The 15,470-nt window shown below is 43.0% G+C and overlaps 1 protein-coding gene across 3 annotated transcripts in view; it reads right to left on the reverse strand.

Annotated features, from left to right (window-relative positions):
• Window positions 1-2,537: 2,537 nt before the first annotated feature.
• The window catches only part of SEC24B (SEC24 homolog B, COPII coat complex component), a 98,241-nt gene continuing 85,308 nt past the window's right edge, over window positions 2,538-15,470 (reverse strand). For all 3 annotated transcript variants that reach the window (XM_069743862.1, XM_069743864.1, XM_069743863.1), the window contains 2 exons: window positions 11,211-11,314; window positions 2,538-3,388 (listed from right to left, as the gene is read on the reverse strand). In XM_069743862.1, coding sequence (XP_069599963.1) covers window positions 3,274-3,388; window positions 11,211-11,314 — 219 coding nt within the window. In that variant the 3' untranslated portion in view covers window positions 2,538-3,273. The remainder of the gene's footprint in view (window positions 3,389-11,210; window positions 11,315-15,470) is intronic.

Consider the following 15,470-nt stretch of genomic DNA (forward strand, 5'->3'; position numbering starts at 1 on the left):
CACTCCCGGTTTTGGCTTACAAATACTGATGTGAAATACTGACCAAATACTGATAGTGTGACTGCAGCCTTAATATGAGGCTCAGCACTTTCTAGTTTTGTTTTGGTTGCCTAGATAGAATTAGCTATATATCCATTGTCACATCAGCGCAGCGCTACACAGATTATAAAAATATAGAGGCAGTAAAAGAAATTCTACTAGAAAGTTTTGCAATTTATATAGTGATTTCAGCTTCATTAATATAAACGCTATTTAATTTTTTACAGCATAACTATCACTTTACCAATTAACAGCTGTTTCTCTATGTCTTATACAAGAAAATAGAGAACTTACGATTGGTACAATAGCCCTGTTATTTTCTATTATTAATTCAAAGGGGTTTTCAGAAAACCTGTTGCCTAGAGCAGTTTGTTGATAATAAAATTACCTAACTCATCCTCCCCATGTCCAGGGCTGAATCTCCACTGCTGCTCCTTGTATCTGTTATTGTCTGCAGTGAGCTGAGTGGTTCTCCCAGAGTAGATGACATGAGCTCCCGAGTTCACCTATTGGCTACAGTGCTGTTGACAAGCCATCAGTGCTGCAGACAATTACAGGCACCGGGAGCAACAGCATACACTCCGTGCTGGACCGAGGATGAGTGGTAAGGAACAGTTTTTTTTATTTATTTTTTTTTAAACAAACTGTTTTGATACAAGGGTTTTTGGAAATCAGAAAACCCCTTTAAATGGGTTATTCGCTCAATTGCATTATTTTTTTCACAAAGCACCGTAAAGTCATACTTATTGTGAATATATAGACTAAGCCCAACAAAGTTTCTTTCTTGCACCTTGGTGTCTTTTTCATCTATCTGCATCCAGCTGCACATAGATGAATGGGTGGTCCTATTCTTACTTTTCCTACGTTTCCCAGCAGCACTTGTTACTTCTCAGTTCTGAGCCCCCCCTTCTGTGTGCTCAGCCCCCTGAGCTATCAAGTTAATCTCTGTAGAATTCACCATCTAGTTATGTGCATTGTTTGATCACGTACAGTACAATGCCTGACCGATTTTACCATCTGCGTCAGTGTAGCTGCAGTGTGGTTTTGCAGAACTGTTAACAGCTTTCTCTCCAACCTCAACTCTCCTACACGCCTCTGCAATGGAACTTGTAATTACTCAGTAAGGGTATGTGCACACGTTGCGGATTCTCTGCGGTTCCGCGTTTTTTTGCAGTGCAGAAACGCTGTAGATCTGCAATTGATTTCCAGTACAATGTAAATCAATAAGAAAAAAAAATGCTGTGCACACTTTGAGGAAAATCCGCTGCGGAAACGCTGCGGTTTAAAAGAAGTAGCATGTCACTTATTTTTTGCGAATCTGCAGCGTTTTTGTACCCATTCCATTATAGAAAATCGCAGGGGTAAAAAATGCAGCAAATCCGCAAGAAAACCGCAGCAAACACGCTGCGGAACCCCACAAAAAACGCGACAAATCCAGGAGAGGCAGAATCCGCACCAGAAATTCCTAAGCCTAATCCGCAACGTGTGCACATAGCCTAATGCAGATCTGAGCAACGTTTGCTGCCTGCTGCTGACAGATCAATAATGCGAAACAGAAAATGCTGTATGGTTGATTCCCATGGCAAAAGAAAGTCCTCTGCTAGATGCATCAATAGAGAAGCTCAACCAACTCTGCACTGTGTATTTAATACAAGCTCCAGTTATGAGTACAGGAGAGAAACCAGCTAACAAACATCCTTTGGGGGCGATATATGCAAAACTGGGTAGTTTTAAAAATGAGTTATAGTGACAAAAATAATTATTATAAGACCACATTGTGATTTTGGGAATAACCCTTTATATGATCAGATGGGATTTTTGCAATATTTAGCTGCATGAAAAATTCTACTCCTGAAAAAAGTATCATCAATTTGAAGATGAGTAATGTAGAATCAACGCTAGATATTGACTCAATCTGACATCCAGAATGCAGAGAGCAACTGGATATTGGGCAGTACAACTGCAGCAATGCCTATTGAGTATGGATTCAAATGAATAGGATCATATCTGTTTTATAGTTGATTTGTCAGCTGCACCACGGAGTGTGCAGTTGTGTGTCTCAGCACATCATTTCACTGGGTGGGAGTTTTCCTTGAGGTGCACATAAAGGGTTCGCTCACACAAGCATATAAACCAGACGAGTGCAATCTGATAAAAAAAGGGATTGCACTCGGACCAGTTATGAGGCAGTGCAAATTTGCCATTATTTCTCAGGTATATTCAAGCATGAGGAAAAATTCACAGCTTGCTGCAACTTGACTCCGAAATTGGTATGGTGCAAGAAAAAAAAATTCAGATGCCATAAGGATCATCAGTAAGGCGTCCGATTTTTACGGATACATTACAATTCTGTAAGATGGGAAACTATAATAGGTCCTGTAAAAGATTAATAGCTGCAGAGTAAAAAAAAAAAAAAAAAAACAGATTGCATTCTGACTGCACAGGGATGACAGGATAGAAAAAAAGTAACTAGGTATGCCAGTAATACGCAAGTCAAGTTGAAGTTTGAAAAGTTTACTTATAGTATTCACAGAAAAAAAAGTATAATTACATTTACAATATAGGGTCTAAACTTGAAATGTTGGTTTTTAAAATAGATATTACTTGCATAAGTATAAAACACATGTTCAAGCAAATTTTTTTTAATTAGGATGTTCTTTATAAATAAATCCACAGTTATTTTGCCAGAGGTTTTTTTTTATATATATTTGGGATAAATGTTGTATCTGTAGAAGGATCTACATTCATCAAGAGTTCACAAGTCATTTGTTTAGTTACATTTTTACACTTTACAAATGCCTTCATATATACATGATTTAGTTTAGCTCTATAGTCACATACGCCAAGTCATATCTTCCCGGTCGAGAATGTCAAAAGATCATAGAAGTTTCTTCAAGCGTAGTAAACACTATCACTGGTCTTTGGCATCTCTTCATATCAGGAAGGAGAATAAAAAAAAACAAACAATTGCAACCATTGGAGGAAAAAAACTACAAGTCATTCATCACATAAAAGAAACACCGCACCAAAATTCCACACGAATCGACATACATAAATCTGTCTAAAACATAAACCGCAGAACAATGGCCATTCTCAAAGGCTTGGAGGTTGTAGAAAACAAGGACTTTGGTGTGGCCTATTCACAGGAAACAGAGTTGATGTACACCAAAGGCCGGGACTCTCGGTATTAAGTGGGGCTATGTTTCAAGATGAGGGCTCCTCCGCATACCCTTGTCACTTGCATATTTGTTGTTGGATGTGAAGTAAAAATTCATAGTAGGAAAAGGCCGCCTCTGAACGGTCTTCAATTAAGTGTTGGAAGAATTCAGTCTTCCCAGCACTGTCGTCCCTGAAATGACAAAGACGAATTACTTCTATAAAGCGGAACATGGCAAGTATTAAATTACTTTCCATTCACCCAAGATTAACATTTCCTATATGCCTCAAATGGTAGAACTCATTTATTAAAAGAAACTTTAACGCATCCAAGAAAACTATTCCCATAGAATACACACATAAATCAATTCATCATACTCCTTAATTCTAAACTTCAGTAAATTTCTGAGGATCTCACATCCTCAAGAGTGGCAAGATTCTAGAGTGGAGAGATGTGATCAAAATGAAAAGATATAGGACTGGATTCATCCCAAAAGTTTCCGACAAAATTCGGTTTACAAATTGCACAAAAAAAATTGCGTTAAGTCAGTCACAACTAGATCATCATAATTTACACCACAAACTTGTGTCAGGACAGAAAAGTGCTCTAGTCTCTGACTGTAGAATGTTTCTTGCGGTGGCGCATGCCAGATAAAAGATGTGCCAAATTCATTAAATGTGTCATCAAAAAATGACCTATTGTTTGGGTAAGGTTTATGTGTTAATGGGAATCTGTCCTCAGGATTTCACACCCCAAACTATCTATATGTGCATGTAGCTTTTTCAAAGACTAGTCCACCAATAGTTTGGGGAGTGGTTAGGTGGTGAGTGAAATTATGCTGGCAGATCCCCTTTAATTTTTTGTTGTTAAATATTTTAGGAAGTATCACAATCTTTATTAAGAATGATAAATAGAAAATTTGCAGCCACTGGGGCTTTTCTTAAACTCCTAACTAGTGATGAACGAATATACTCGCTGCCCGAGACTTCCAAAGCACGCTCGGGTGTCCTCCGAGTATTTTTTAGTGCTCGGAGATTTAGTTTTTGTTGAACGCAGCTGCATGATTTACATCTGCTAGCCAGCATAAGTACATGTGGGGGTTGCCTTGTTGCTAGGGAACCCCCACATGTAATAAAGCTGGCTAGTAGCTGTAAATCATTCAGCTGCGGCGATGAAAACCAAATCTCCGAGCACTAAAAAATAGACACCCGAGCGTGCTCGGGAAATGTCGAGTAACGAGTACACTCACTCATCACTACTCCTAACCTATGGTTTCAGGAAATCCTACATTTGAAGAAATGAAAAGATTCCAAGCCCATTTTTTGTATTGAAGCATATGAGTGTGTGGAAAGGTCATTGAGAAAAGAGGGGGAGCAGGGTCAGGTGTAAGATCACCTATTCTGAACGCCAGAGCCTGTTTTCTCCTTCGCCTCATTGGGGGACACAGACCGTGGGTGTATGCTGCTGCCAATAGGAGGCTGACACTAAGTGATACAAAAAAAGTTCTCTCCTCCCCTGCAGTATACACCCTCCTGCTGGCTCTCAGCTAACCAGTTCTTGCTTAGTGTCTGTAGGAGGCACATGGGTCTGTTTCAGACCCCAACGTTTTTATTTTATTGTTTACTTTTCTGTAAATTTTTATTTTTTAATTAACGGAGTGAAGGGGGCGACGGTTCCTTTCAAGGTTCCGATCTCCCCCGAACCATCAACAGGCGAGCACGGCGAGTATACCTCCCCGTACCCTCTCCTGCGACGTGGGAAGCCATGCCTGAGCTCTCTTCAGGGGCGACGGTTCCTTTCATGGTCCCGATCTCCCCACACCAGCAGCAGGCGACCACATGGAGTGTCGCCTCCATGTATCCTCTCCTGGAGCCAGGCCTAATGCCGGACAACTGGCCCTGTCCACCCGGACTGAGCTCCATGGCTGTACAGAGGCCCCTCTCTATGGCGTCCGAGCAGCCCCCACTGTCCCACCACTGTGAAAGCGGATGGCACAAGGAGGCGGACGGGTCCTCTCCACCTCCCTAACAAACGGATGATGGATTGAGGTTTATCCCTGCACCGTCCACGCTGCACAGAACAGCGCTGAAACCCACATCCGCGGCGGCTCCATGCCGGGACGCGCATCAATGGTGAGTGGATCCATCTTCAGTGGGATATTCACATGCTGACAGGCAGCCTCAGCCACTTCCCTGTGGCCCACCTCTCTGAGGTAACGCTCTGGATGGCTGCAAAAATTTAGTCCCCGGCTTCGGCCGATTTGTAGGCCGCATCCTGGAAGTCTTGCCTGGAACGCCCCGCTGGTGTCGCCCGCCGGCTACAGAAATCTAGGCCCCGGCTTAGGCCTATTCAACATCGTGTCTGTGGCTCCGCCCCCCAAATTGGCGCTTCTCGCTCTCTGCGAGATTTTATCAACTCTGCAGCTCCCGGTGGCCATCTTGGTCCACCCGGCCAGCTCACACTGGGGTGACAGTATTTTTGCATTTAAGGGGCACATCGACTCTACATCAGTACCCGGGTAAGGAAGTACCTGGCCTGGTCTTAAAGGCATATGGCCAGTATTCCCAGTCTTAAAGGCGCATGACCAGTATTCTCTGGTTTTAAAGGTGCATGAACAGAATTCTCTGGTCTTAAAGGTGCATGACCAGTATTCTCTGGTCTTAAAGGTGCATGACCAGTATTCTCTGGTCTTAAAGGTGCATGACCAGTATTCTCTGGTCTTAAAGGTGCATGACCAGTATTCTCTGGTCTTAAAGGTGCATGACCAGTATTCTCTGGTCTTAAAGGTGCATGACCAGTATTCTCTGGTCTTAAAGGTGCATGACCAGTATTTTCTGGTCTTAAAGGTGCATGATCAGTATTTTCTGGTCTTAAAGGTGCATGACCAGTATTCCCTGGTCTTAAAGGCGCATGACCAGCATTCCCTGGTCTTAAAGGCGCATGACCAGTATTCTCTGGTCTTAAAGGCGCATGACCAGTATTCCCTGGTCTTAAAGGCGTATGACCAATATTTCCTGGTCTTAAAGGCGCTTGATCAGTCCGAGGAGCCCTCCGCCGCCGACCCCAGCTTTATCCTCTAGTTCCCCTCAGTGGACTTCTTCACTGACCAATCCATGGTTCTCTGACCAAGAGATTGAATCCCTCTGTGTACCCTCTGTGTTTGGAGTGCTCGCAGGACCAATATACATGGTCCCTATCCTATATGGGAGCCGCAAGTATTCTAGAAACGTGCAGGTGTCTAGAAACATACAGGCATCTAGAAAACGGAAGTTTTTCGTTTCCTGCTCCCTCACCTATGATTTGATGACAACAAGGCTCTGAATATGGATTGGATATTGCCTGAGCTTGCCAGAGCTTCAGAGACTAAACTCCCTCGAGAGCATTTGCCATTCAATTCGGATAAGCGATTCACTGGACAGAAGCCTCTACGTGGGATGCCATGCCTGGCCTGTTTTTTAAGGGCGACGGGTCCTTTAAAGGGCACCGATCTCCCCACACCATCAACAGACGAGCACACGGAGTGTCGTCTCCATGTTTCCTCTTCTGCATCCAGGCCTAACGCCAGACAACCTGTCCTGTCCACCTGGAGAGCTGTACTCTGTGGACACATAGAGGCACCCTTTTTGGCCTACGAGCTCCCCCTCTGCATCACCACTATTTACTGGATGATGCAAGAAGGCGGACAATTCCTCTCCACTTCCCTGTTAAGAGGTTGATGGATCGAGGGTGCCTAATTTTTATCTCTGCACCGTGAAAAGAGGAGATGGCAAGAGACTATGACCTGCTGGATGCAGCCGCACATTCTGCCATGGGTCAGATTAACCGGGTAGAATCTCCTGTGGTATTCCTACCAGTATCCCTACCTGATGGGTCATCAATTCCGTCTTGCGGCTTCGAGTCCAGCGCTCTATCCTCCCTAGCGGCCACATAGATTGCTAGAGCAATGGTCTCCTGGCTGGAGACCTTAACTACCTTGATTCACACCAGCAATAACTGGCCAATCAAATCCTTTGAGCGGGAGACTGACAAAGGATTGTATAAGGATTGTCCAGCACAGTCTAGATCTAAGGGATCTTGGTTCCAAACAGGGGAACGAAAAGTAAGATCGACCCTGGACCTCAAACTTCTAACAACCTTTGACATGGCCCTCCTTCTTTGGATGGAGTTCCTCCGCTCAGCCATTACTTCAACAGAAAAAGGTGCAGTTTCCGGCATCCATCGACATTCGGGTTGCTTGCCCTCTGCAAAAATTCCTTCGCCTTTCCATTCGTCAACAGCATTTTCATGTCACAACCTTGTCCTTTGGCCTTGCTTCCGCACCCAGAGTGTTCGCTCGGGTCATGGCGGATGTCATGTTTCTCTTGCACTCTAGAGGCGTGCTCGTCCTGCCCTGTTTGGTCTGTCTAGCCACCCTTCCAGGACTTCGCTGAGTCGTCTATATCTCTTGCGAATCCTTCTCTCCTGGGCTGGCAGCTACACTTAGACAAGGTCTCCTCATTTCCAGCCCAGCAGATATCCTTTTTGAGGATTATCCTGCACACTTCTAGAAGGATGGTAATTCTTCCTCGAGACAAGGTCATGGCCCTTCAACAGGGAGCTCGCGCAAGGAGAGTTTCTGAGGACTTGATTACTCACCCCTCATTTCATTCGATTTGCTAAGAGAGTTCTGAGGAAAAATGGTGACGACAATGGAAGCGGTTTCCTTCGCTCCGCTCGTTTTCAGCAAGTCAAATAGACTTTCAGACAATAGTCTCTGAGCTCCTTCTTTATCCAGGGCCTTTCTCCCGGTTCAATGGTTATTAGTAACTACCAATGCCAGTCTTCTTCTCCCCATCATTGTTCTGGAGATCCGAACGGTAGTCTTACATCAGGTCCACTGCCTTCTGGCGGGTCACCCTATCCGAATTCAATTGGATAATGCCACGGCGGGGCCTTACGTCAGTCATCTAGCAGGTACCCACGATCAGGCGCCATGACCGAGGTACCTCACTTTTTCTGATGGGCCGAAGTTTATTATTCGGTGATCTCGGCAGTATATATCCCAGAAGTAGAACTCTGAACGGCAAACAAATTCAGCCGTCAGGGTTCCGCCTCAAGTCAGTGGGAACTTCACCCCGAAGTCTTCCATCAGATCTGTCCTTACTGGAGCTCTCCAGTTGTAGGTGGGATGACATCCAGACTGAAGGCCAATGTACTCGAGTTCGTGGTTCGGCCTCGAGATCCAAGAGCCATCGCTCTCCATGCTCTGGTTCTGCCGTGGTACCAGTTTCCATAACTCCCTTTCCACTGCTTCCGAAAGCCTTTCGGAAGCAGAAAGGGGCCCCAGTGATCCTCAGATATCCGCACTGACCACGTCCGTTTTTGTTTGCGGAGCTAGTATCTTCTCGCCTTATCGCAGCACAACTGCAAGTAGGGACTTTCTCACAGGGAGTTTTCACACGTAGTTCTTCCCTATCGCATACCGTTAGATCATTGGGACCTTATCATTCCTAGGAGCCTTACAGTAGGCTCCTTTTTCATCCGGGCAGACTTTACTATCAGGGAAAGTCGTCCCGTTCTCCTCTGCGATATTCTCACTCTGACGAGTCTTCGGAGCTAGCTTCTCTGCTCTTTCAGACTTTTTTCCCTTATTACCTTCGAGGCAAGGTTGTCCTCAGGCCATCTCCATCCCTTGTTACCAAGGTGGTACTGTATTACCACTGTTATGAGGGCATAGTTCTTCCCTCATCTCTTTTGGCTCCAGTCCACAAAATGGAATAAGATCCCCCATATTCTGGACGAAGTGAGTGCTCTGAGTAGGTACATCTTGAGGACAGCGTCCTTCTGAAGGTTGGACATTTTATTTGGGCTTCCTGACGGTAGAGGAAGGCTTCCTGACATTTTCAGGAAGGGTTTAGCCGTTTCATCGACCATGATAACATGGTGAATTCTTTTCACCATCCAGGAGTCCTTCCATGCTAGATGTCAGCCTATCTCCCTGTCTATCAAGGGTTTTAGGCACCAGGCGTCAGCAAGACACGCCTGCAAGCTTGCGGATTCGTCCAGTCCGCATGCATTCTTGAAGCACTATAATTCCCACACTTCCACAGATGTGAGTCTGGGCAGGCGGACTCTGCAGGCCGCGGTGGCGCACTTGTAAGTAGCGGTTACACAGGGCCTGATCTATTGTTGTCCCCACCCAGGGACTGCTTTGGGACGTCCCACGGTCTGTGTCCCCCAATGAGGCGAAGGAGAAATAGGGATTTTTGTGTACTCACCGTAAAATACTTTTCTCCGAGCCATTCATTGGGGGACACAGCTCCCACGCTGTTATTAGCTTATGCTTGTTTTTTAGAATATGACATGCTATACGCTCATATATTGTTATTGATCTCCTACTGCTTTTGCACCGAACTGGTTAGCTAAGAGCCAGCAGGAGGGTATATACTGCAGGGGAGGAGCTAACTTTTTTTGTATCACTTAGTCTCAGCCTCCTATTGGCAGCAGCATACACCCACGGTCTGTGTCCCCCAATGAATGGCTCGGAGAAAAGGATTTTACGGTGAGTACACAAAAATCCCTATTTCTCAGACGTGTATAGAGGTGTTACAGTCGTATTCCTGCCTCGGATAATATGAAGCTTTGCTAAAAACTCACGAGTTTGGGGCGTCTCCCTACCAATCTTACACTGTAATCCAAACATGGCCAACTGTGGCTAACTATTAGAGATGCACCCAATTTCCTTATAGATTGTAAGCCTGCGAGCAGGAACCTCACTCCTCCTGTAACTGATGAACTATATTACTTTGTGAGGTTCTTTTTTGTCTATACGTGTCCCCGCTTATTTGTAAAATGCTATTGAGTATGTTGGCGCTATGTAAATAACATTATTATTATTATGAATTGTAACACTAAGCTGTGAATTTATGTATACATTTCTAGGAGGGATAACAGAGGAACAACCATAAAGAGATCTAAGACGGGATGTTCTAGGATTGGTATTTCATGAAACATACAGGTAAAGAGATCTAAGACTGGATGTTCTAGGATTGGTATTTCATGAAACATACAAGTAAAGAGATCTAAGAAGGGATGTTCTAGGATTGGTATTTCATGAAACATACAGGTAAAGAGATCTAAGATGGGATGTTCTAGGATTGGTATTTCATGAAACATACAGGTAAAGAGATCTAAGATGGGATGTTCTAGGATTGGTATTTCATGAAACATACAGGTAAAGAGATCTAAGAAGGGATGTTCTAGGATTGGTATTTCATGAAACATACAGGTAAAGAGATCTTAGGGTATGTGTCCACGTTCAGGATTGCATCAGGATTTGGTCAGGATTTTTCATCAGTATTTGTAAGCCAAAACCAGGAGTGGAACAATTAGAGGAAAAGTATAATATAAACATATGCTCCACTTTTGCATTTATCACCCACTCCTGGTTTTGGCTTACAAATACTGATGAAAAATCCTGACCAAATCCTGATGCAATCCTGAACGTGGACACATACCCTAAGAAGGGATGTTCTAGGATTGGTATTTCATGAAACATACAGGTAAAGAGATCTAAGACGGGATGTTCTAGGATTGGTATTTCATGAAACATACAGGTAAAGAGATCTAAGAAGGGATGTTCTAGGATTGGTATTTCATGAAAAATACAGGTAAAGAGATCTAAGAAGGGATGTTCTAGGATTGGTATTTCATGAAAAATACAGGTAAAGAGATCTAAGACTGGATGTTCTAGGATTGGTATTTCATGAAACATACAGGTAAAGAGATCTAAGAAGGGATGTTCTAGGATTGGTATTTCATGAAACAAACAGGTAAAGAGATCTAAGAAGGGATGTTCTAGGATTGGTATTTCATGAAACATACAGGTAAAGAGATCTAAGATGGGATGTTCTAGGATTGGTATTTCATGAAACATACAGGTAAAGAGATCTAAGATGGGATGTTCTAGGATTGGTATTTCATGAAACATACGGGTATTTAATTAAGAAGAAAATACACATGCACACATACTTACTTCAACACATATAAAAGAGGGTTTAATGGACTGTCCTGCGTAAGCCATGATATAAAATTTCTTGTTCTTTCAGATGCCACAGTGTCCAACTCTGGAAGCTGGGTCTACAGAAGAAAACTCTGGGTCAGTGAAATTATACACAAGATGTAAACTGCTATAAAAATCATTAACATACAAGACATCAAGGGCAAGAATACTTTATTTTGTGAATTAAGCTTCGCAAGAATAATATTGTTGCTGGAAAGTGTCCTTGTCTCATACAGTAAGAAGGATTGAGTAGCTCTGCAAGTTTACTACATTCTCAGCTCAACCTTGCAAATGAAAGGGAGGGCTCGAACATCCGGTGGTTCACAAACTGTCATCTGTGTGACAGCGTGAGGAACACCGGATCCGATGGGCAGCGGTGACTGTCGGTAACAGACGTCGGCTGATAAGAGTACTACTCTCATCATGGTACGCCCGGTCTCACTGACGTTAGCACGTGTGAGAAAGTTCTCAAGCTGCCAGCACTGACGTCACTGAGGTCACCGGAGTTCATCGACTCTGAACTTCGCACACCTTATTGACATCACTGCTCTGCAGCCGAGTTGTCAGGCTCAGCTTAGTGTTCTCCTGGATTCACAGCTGCATCATGCAACTGTCAGCCATGAAATGGCTTATTTTATCGTCGAGACAGGTGAGGAATATGGTGTTTTTTTAGTTTACATTTTTGAAAATAAATGGGTAAAAGAGGGCGGGGAGTTTTATATCAGATAAAGGACTTTATTCTGGCTGCATCTTCTTTATTACAGTCTATGTTGTTAGTAATGGTGGTGTGTTATAGACACCTCTCCATTACTAACCTCTGGGCTTGATGTCAGCTGAAATTAAAAAGCCGACATCAAACCCACAAATATTAACCCACTTGCCACCGCCCCAGGGCAAGTGCGAAGAGCCAGGTTAAGCACCAGAATTGGCGCATCTAATAGATGAGCCTTTTATGAGACTGCTGCGGTCTCATATTTTTAGGCTGAGGAGGGACAATATCCATGGCCCTTCCCAGTCTGAAAATGCCAGCCCCCAGCTGTCTGCTTTAGCTTGGCTGGTTGTCAAAAATTGGGGGACCCCATGCTGGTTTAGATAATTATTTAAATGAAAAAAAAAGGCGTGGTGACCCCTCTATTTTTGATAATCAGCCAAGATAACACTCACAGATGAGGGCTGAAGCCCGGAGATGTCGGTTTTGACTGTGCTGGTTATCAAAATAAGAGGGGATTTACCCTATATCTGCAGGTTAATAGTGTTTTTGCTGGTGACAGGTTCCTTTTAGCCTCTCCAATTCCTTAGCAACTAAGACACAGACATTGATTCTTTCACAACCCAAGGACCCAGAAAAGCTAGCATTAACCATTCCACTGCCCTATAACACCAAAAAGTGTTTTTTTTCTTTATTGTTGTCCAACATTGATGGGGTCAGAACACTGAAAAACATGGTAAGTCTTTACATTACACTTAATTCTGAATACTTTACTTCCATATTAGGAAGCACCAAGAGCTGGAATCTCAAAATGTAATTACAGTCATGGCCGAAAGTCTTGGCACACTTGAAATTGTTCCAGAAAATTCAGTATTTCTCCCAGGAAATTATTGCAATTACACATCTATTGGTATACACGTTTATTTCCTTTGTGTGTATTGGAACAACACAAAAATAGAAGAAAAGAGGCAAAATAGGTGGGACAAAATTGTTGGCACCTTTCCAAATTTGAGTAAATAACTTTGTTTCAAGCATGTGATGCTCATTCAAACTCACCTGTGCCAAGTAATAGGTGTGGGAAATATGAAAATCGCACCTCAAATCAGATAAAAAGGGAGAAGTTGCATTGTGTGTCTGTGTGTGCCACACTAAGGATGGAGACCAAAGAGGCGAAGGGAACTGATGGAGTATTTGAGAACCAAAATTATAGAAAAATATTAATAATCTCATGGTTATAAGTCCATCTCAAGAGATCTTGATCCTTTGTCCAACATAATCAAGGAGTTTACAATTCATGGCACTATAGGTAATCTCCTGGGGCGTGAACAGCAGAGAAAAAATAATGAACAATTGCAACACAGGGTAGTTCAAATGGTGAATAAACAGCTCCAATTAAGTTCCAAAGAAATTCAAGCTGTCCTGCAGGCTCATGGTGCATCCGTGTCAGCGCAACCAACAGAAAAGTTATAAAAAGCATACCCAGGATGATCCCACTGCTGACACAGACATAAAAATGCTAGACTGCAGTTTAACAAGGAAAGCATCTTGTAGGCAGATGAGACCAAGATAGTAAAAGGATTATGTGCTTTACGAAATAGCTCTGCTTGCCAAAAACGTAATGAAGCCTACAAATAAAAGAACACAGTACCTACAGTCAAATATGGTGGAGGTTCAAAGAGGTTTTGGGGTTGTTTTACTGCTTCTGGCACTAGGTGCCTTGACGGTTTGCAAGGCATCATGAAATCTGAAGATTACCAAAGGATTTTGGGTTGCAATGCTGTGCCCAGTGTCAGAAAGCTGGGTTTGCATCCTAGGTCACGGGTCTTCCAGCAGGACAATGACCTCAAACATACTTCAAGAAGCGACCAGAAATGGATGGAAAGAAAGCAATGGAGAATTCTGAATAGGCCAGTAATGAGTCCGGATGTAAATACCACTGAAGACCCATGTTAAGATCTTAAAATAACTGTTGGGAGAAGGCACCCTTCAAATATGAGGGACCTCGAGCAGTTTACAAAACAAGAGTGGTAAAAAATTCCAGTTGAGAGGTGTTAGAAGCTTGTTGATGGTTATGTGAAGCGATTGATTGCAGTTATTTATTCCAAATGGTGGGCAACCAAATAGTAAGTGACACCAATTTTGTCCAGACCACATTTTTGGGGTTTTGTGCAAAATTATGTTCAGTTTGCCTTTTTTTCATATTTTGGCTATGACTGTATGCATATAAAGCTATTTCGTGTGGGCTTTTTGCAGATGAATATCCAATAATTAACTTGTAATGGCATCCCTAGCGATAGGATATCACTTGTAACAGAGGAGAAATCATCTCAATGGGATAATCGTTGTCAAAATAATGAAATTTGCATTCATACCATAATAAAGGTTTATTTCAGTTGAGGTAATTAAATGCTTCAATGAAGGATTCAAAGTCCAAGTTGATTAAGTATAGGATTAGAAAAAAATGTATGCTGTACAATCTTTTTCTAAAATGCCTCTATGCTTATTGCTCTTCTGTAGCAGTTTAACATTTATCCAGCAAAACCATTGTAATTAAACAGAATACGCACCAAGATCCCTAAAAAGGTCTTGAAAAAATAAAAGTTATATATTTATAACACGCTTACATTTCCAGTTTTTGTTTATATAATTGGCCAAAGCAGAGCCAACTGGATATCTACAGTGGGGCAAAAAAGTATTTAGTCAGTCAGCAATAGTGCAAGTTCCACCACTTAAAAAGATGAGAGGCGTCTGTAATTTACATCATAGGTAGACCTCAACTATGGGAGACAAACTGAGAAAAAAAAATCCAGAAAATCACATTGTCTGTTTTTTTAACATTTTATTTGCATATTATGGTGGAAAATAAGTATTTGGTCAGAAACAAACAATCAAGATTTCAGGCTCTCACAGACCTGTAACTTCTTCTTTAAGAGTCTCCACTTTCCTCCACTCATTACCTGTAGTAATGGCACCTGTTTAAATTTGATATCAGTATAAAAAGACACCTGTGCACACCCTCAAACAGTCTGACTCCAAACTCCACTATGGTGAAGACCAAAGAGCTGTCAAAGGACACCAGAAACAAAATTGTAGCCCTGCACCAGGCTGGGAAGACTGAATCTGCAATAGCCAACCAGCTTGGAGTGAAAAAATCAACAGTGGGAGCAATAATTAGAAAATGGAAGACATACAAGACCACTGATAATCTCCCTCGATCTGGGGCTCCACGCAAAATCCCACCCCGTGGGGTCAGAACGATCACAAGAACGGTGAGCAAAAATCCCAGAACCACACGGGGGGACCTAGTGAATGAACTGCAGAGAGCTGGGACCAATGTAACAAGGCCTACCATAAGTAACACACTACGCCACCATGGACTCAGATCCTGCAGTGCCAGACGTGTCCCACTGCTTAAGCCAGTACATGTCCGGGCCCGTCTGAAGTTTGCTAGAGAGCATTTGGATGATCCAGAGGAGTTTTGGGAGAATGCCCTATGGTCTGATGAAAACAAACTGGAACTGTTT

Source organism: Ranitomeya imitator, chromosome 1, assembly GCF_032444005.1.
Source record: "Ranitomeya imitator isolate aRanImi1 chromosome 1, aRanImi1.pri, whole genome shotgun sequence".
NCBI lineage: Eukaryota > Metazoa > Chordata > Amphibia > Anura > Dendrobatidae > Ranitomeya > Ranitomeya imitator.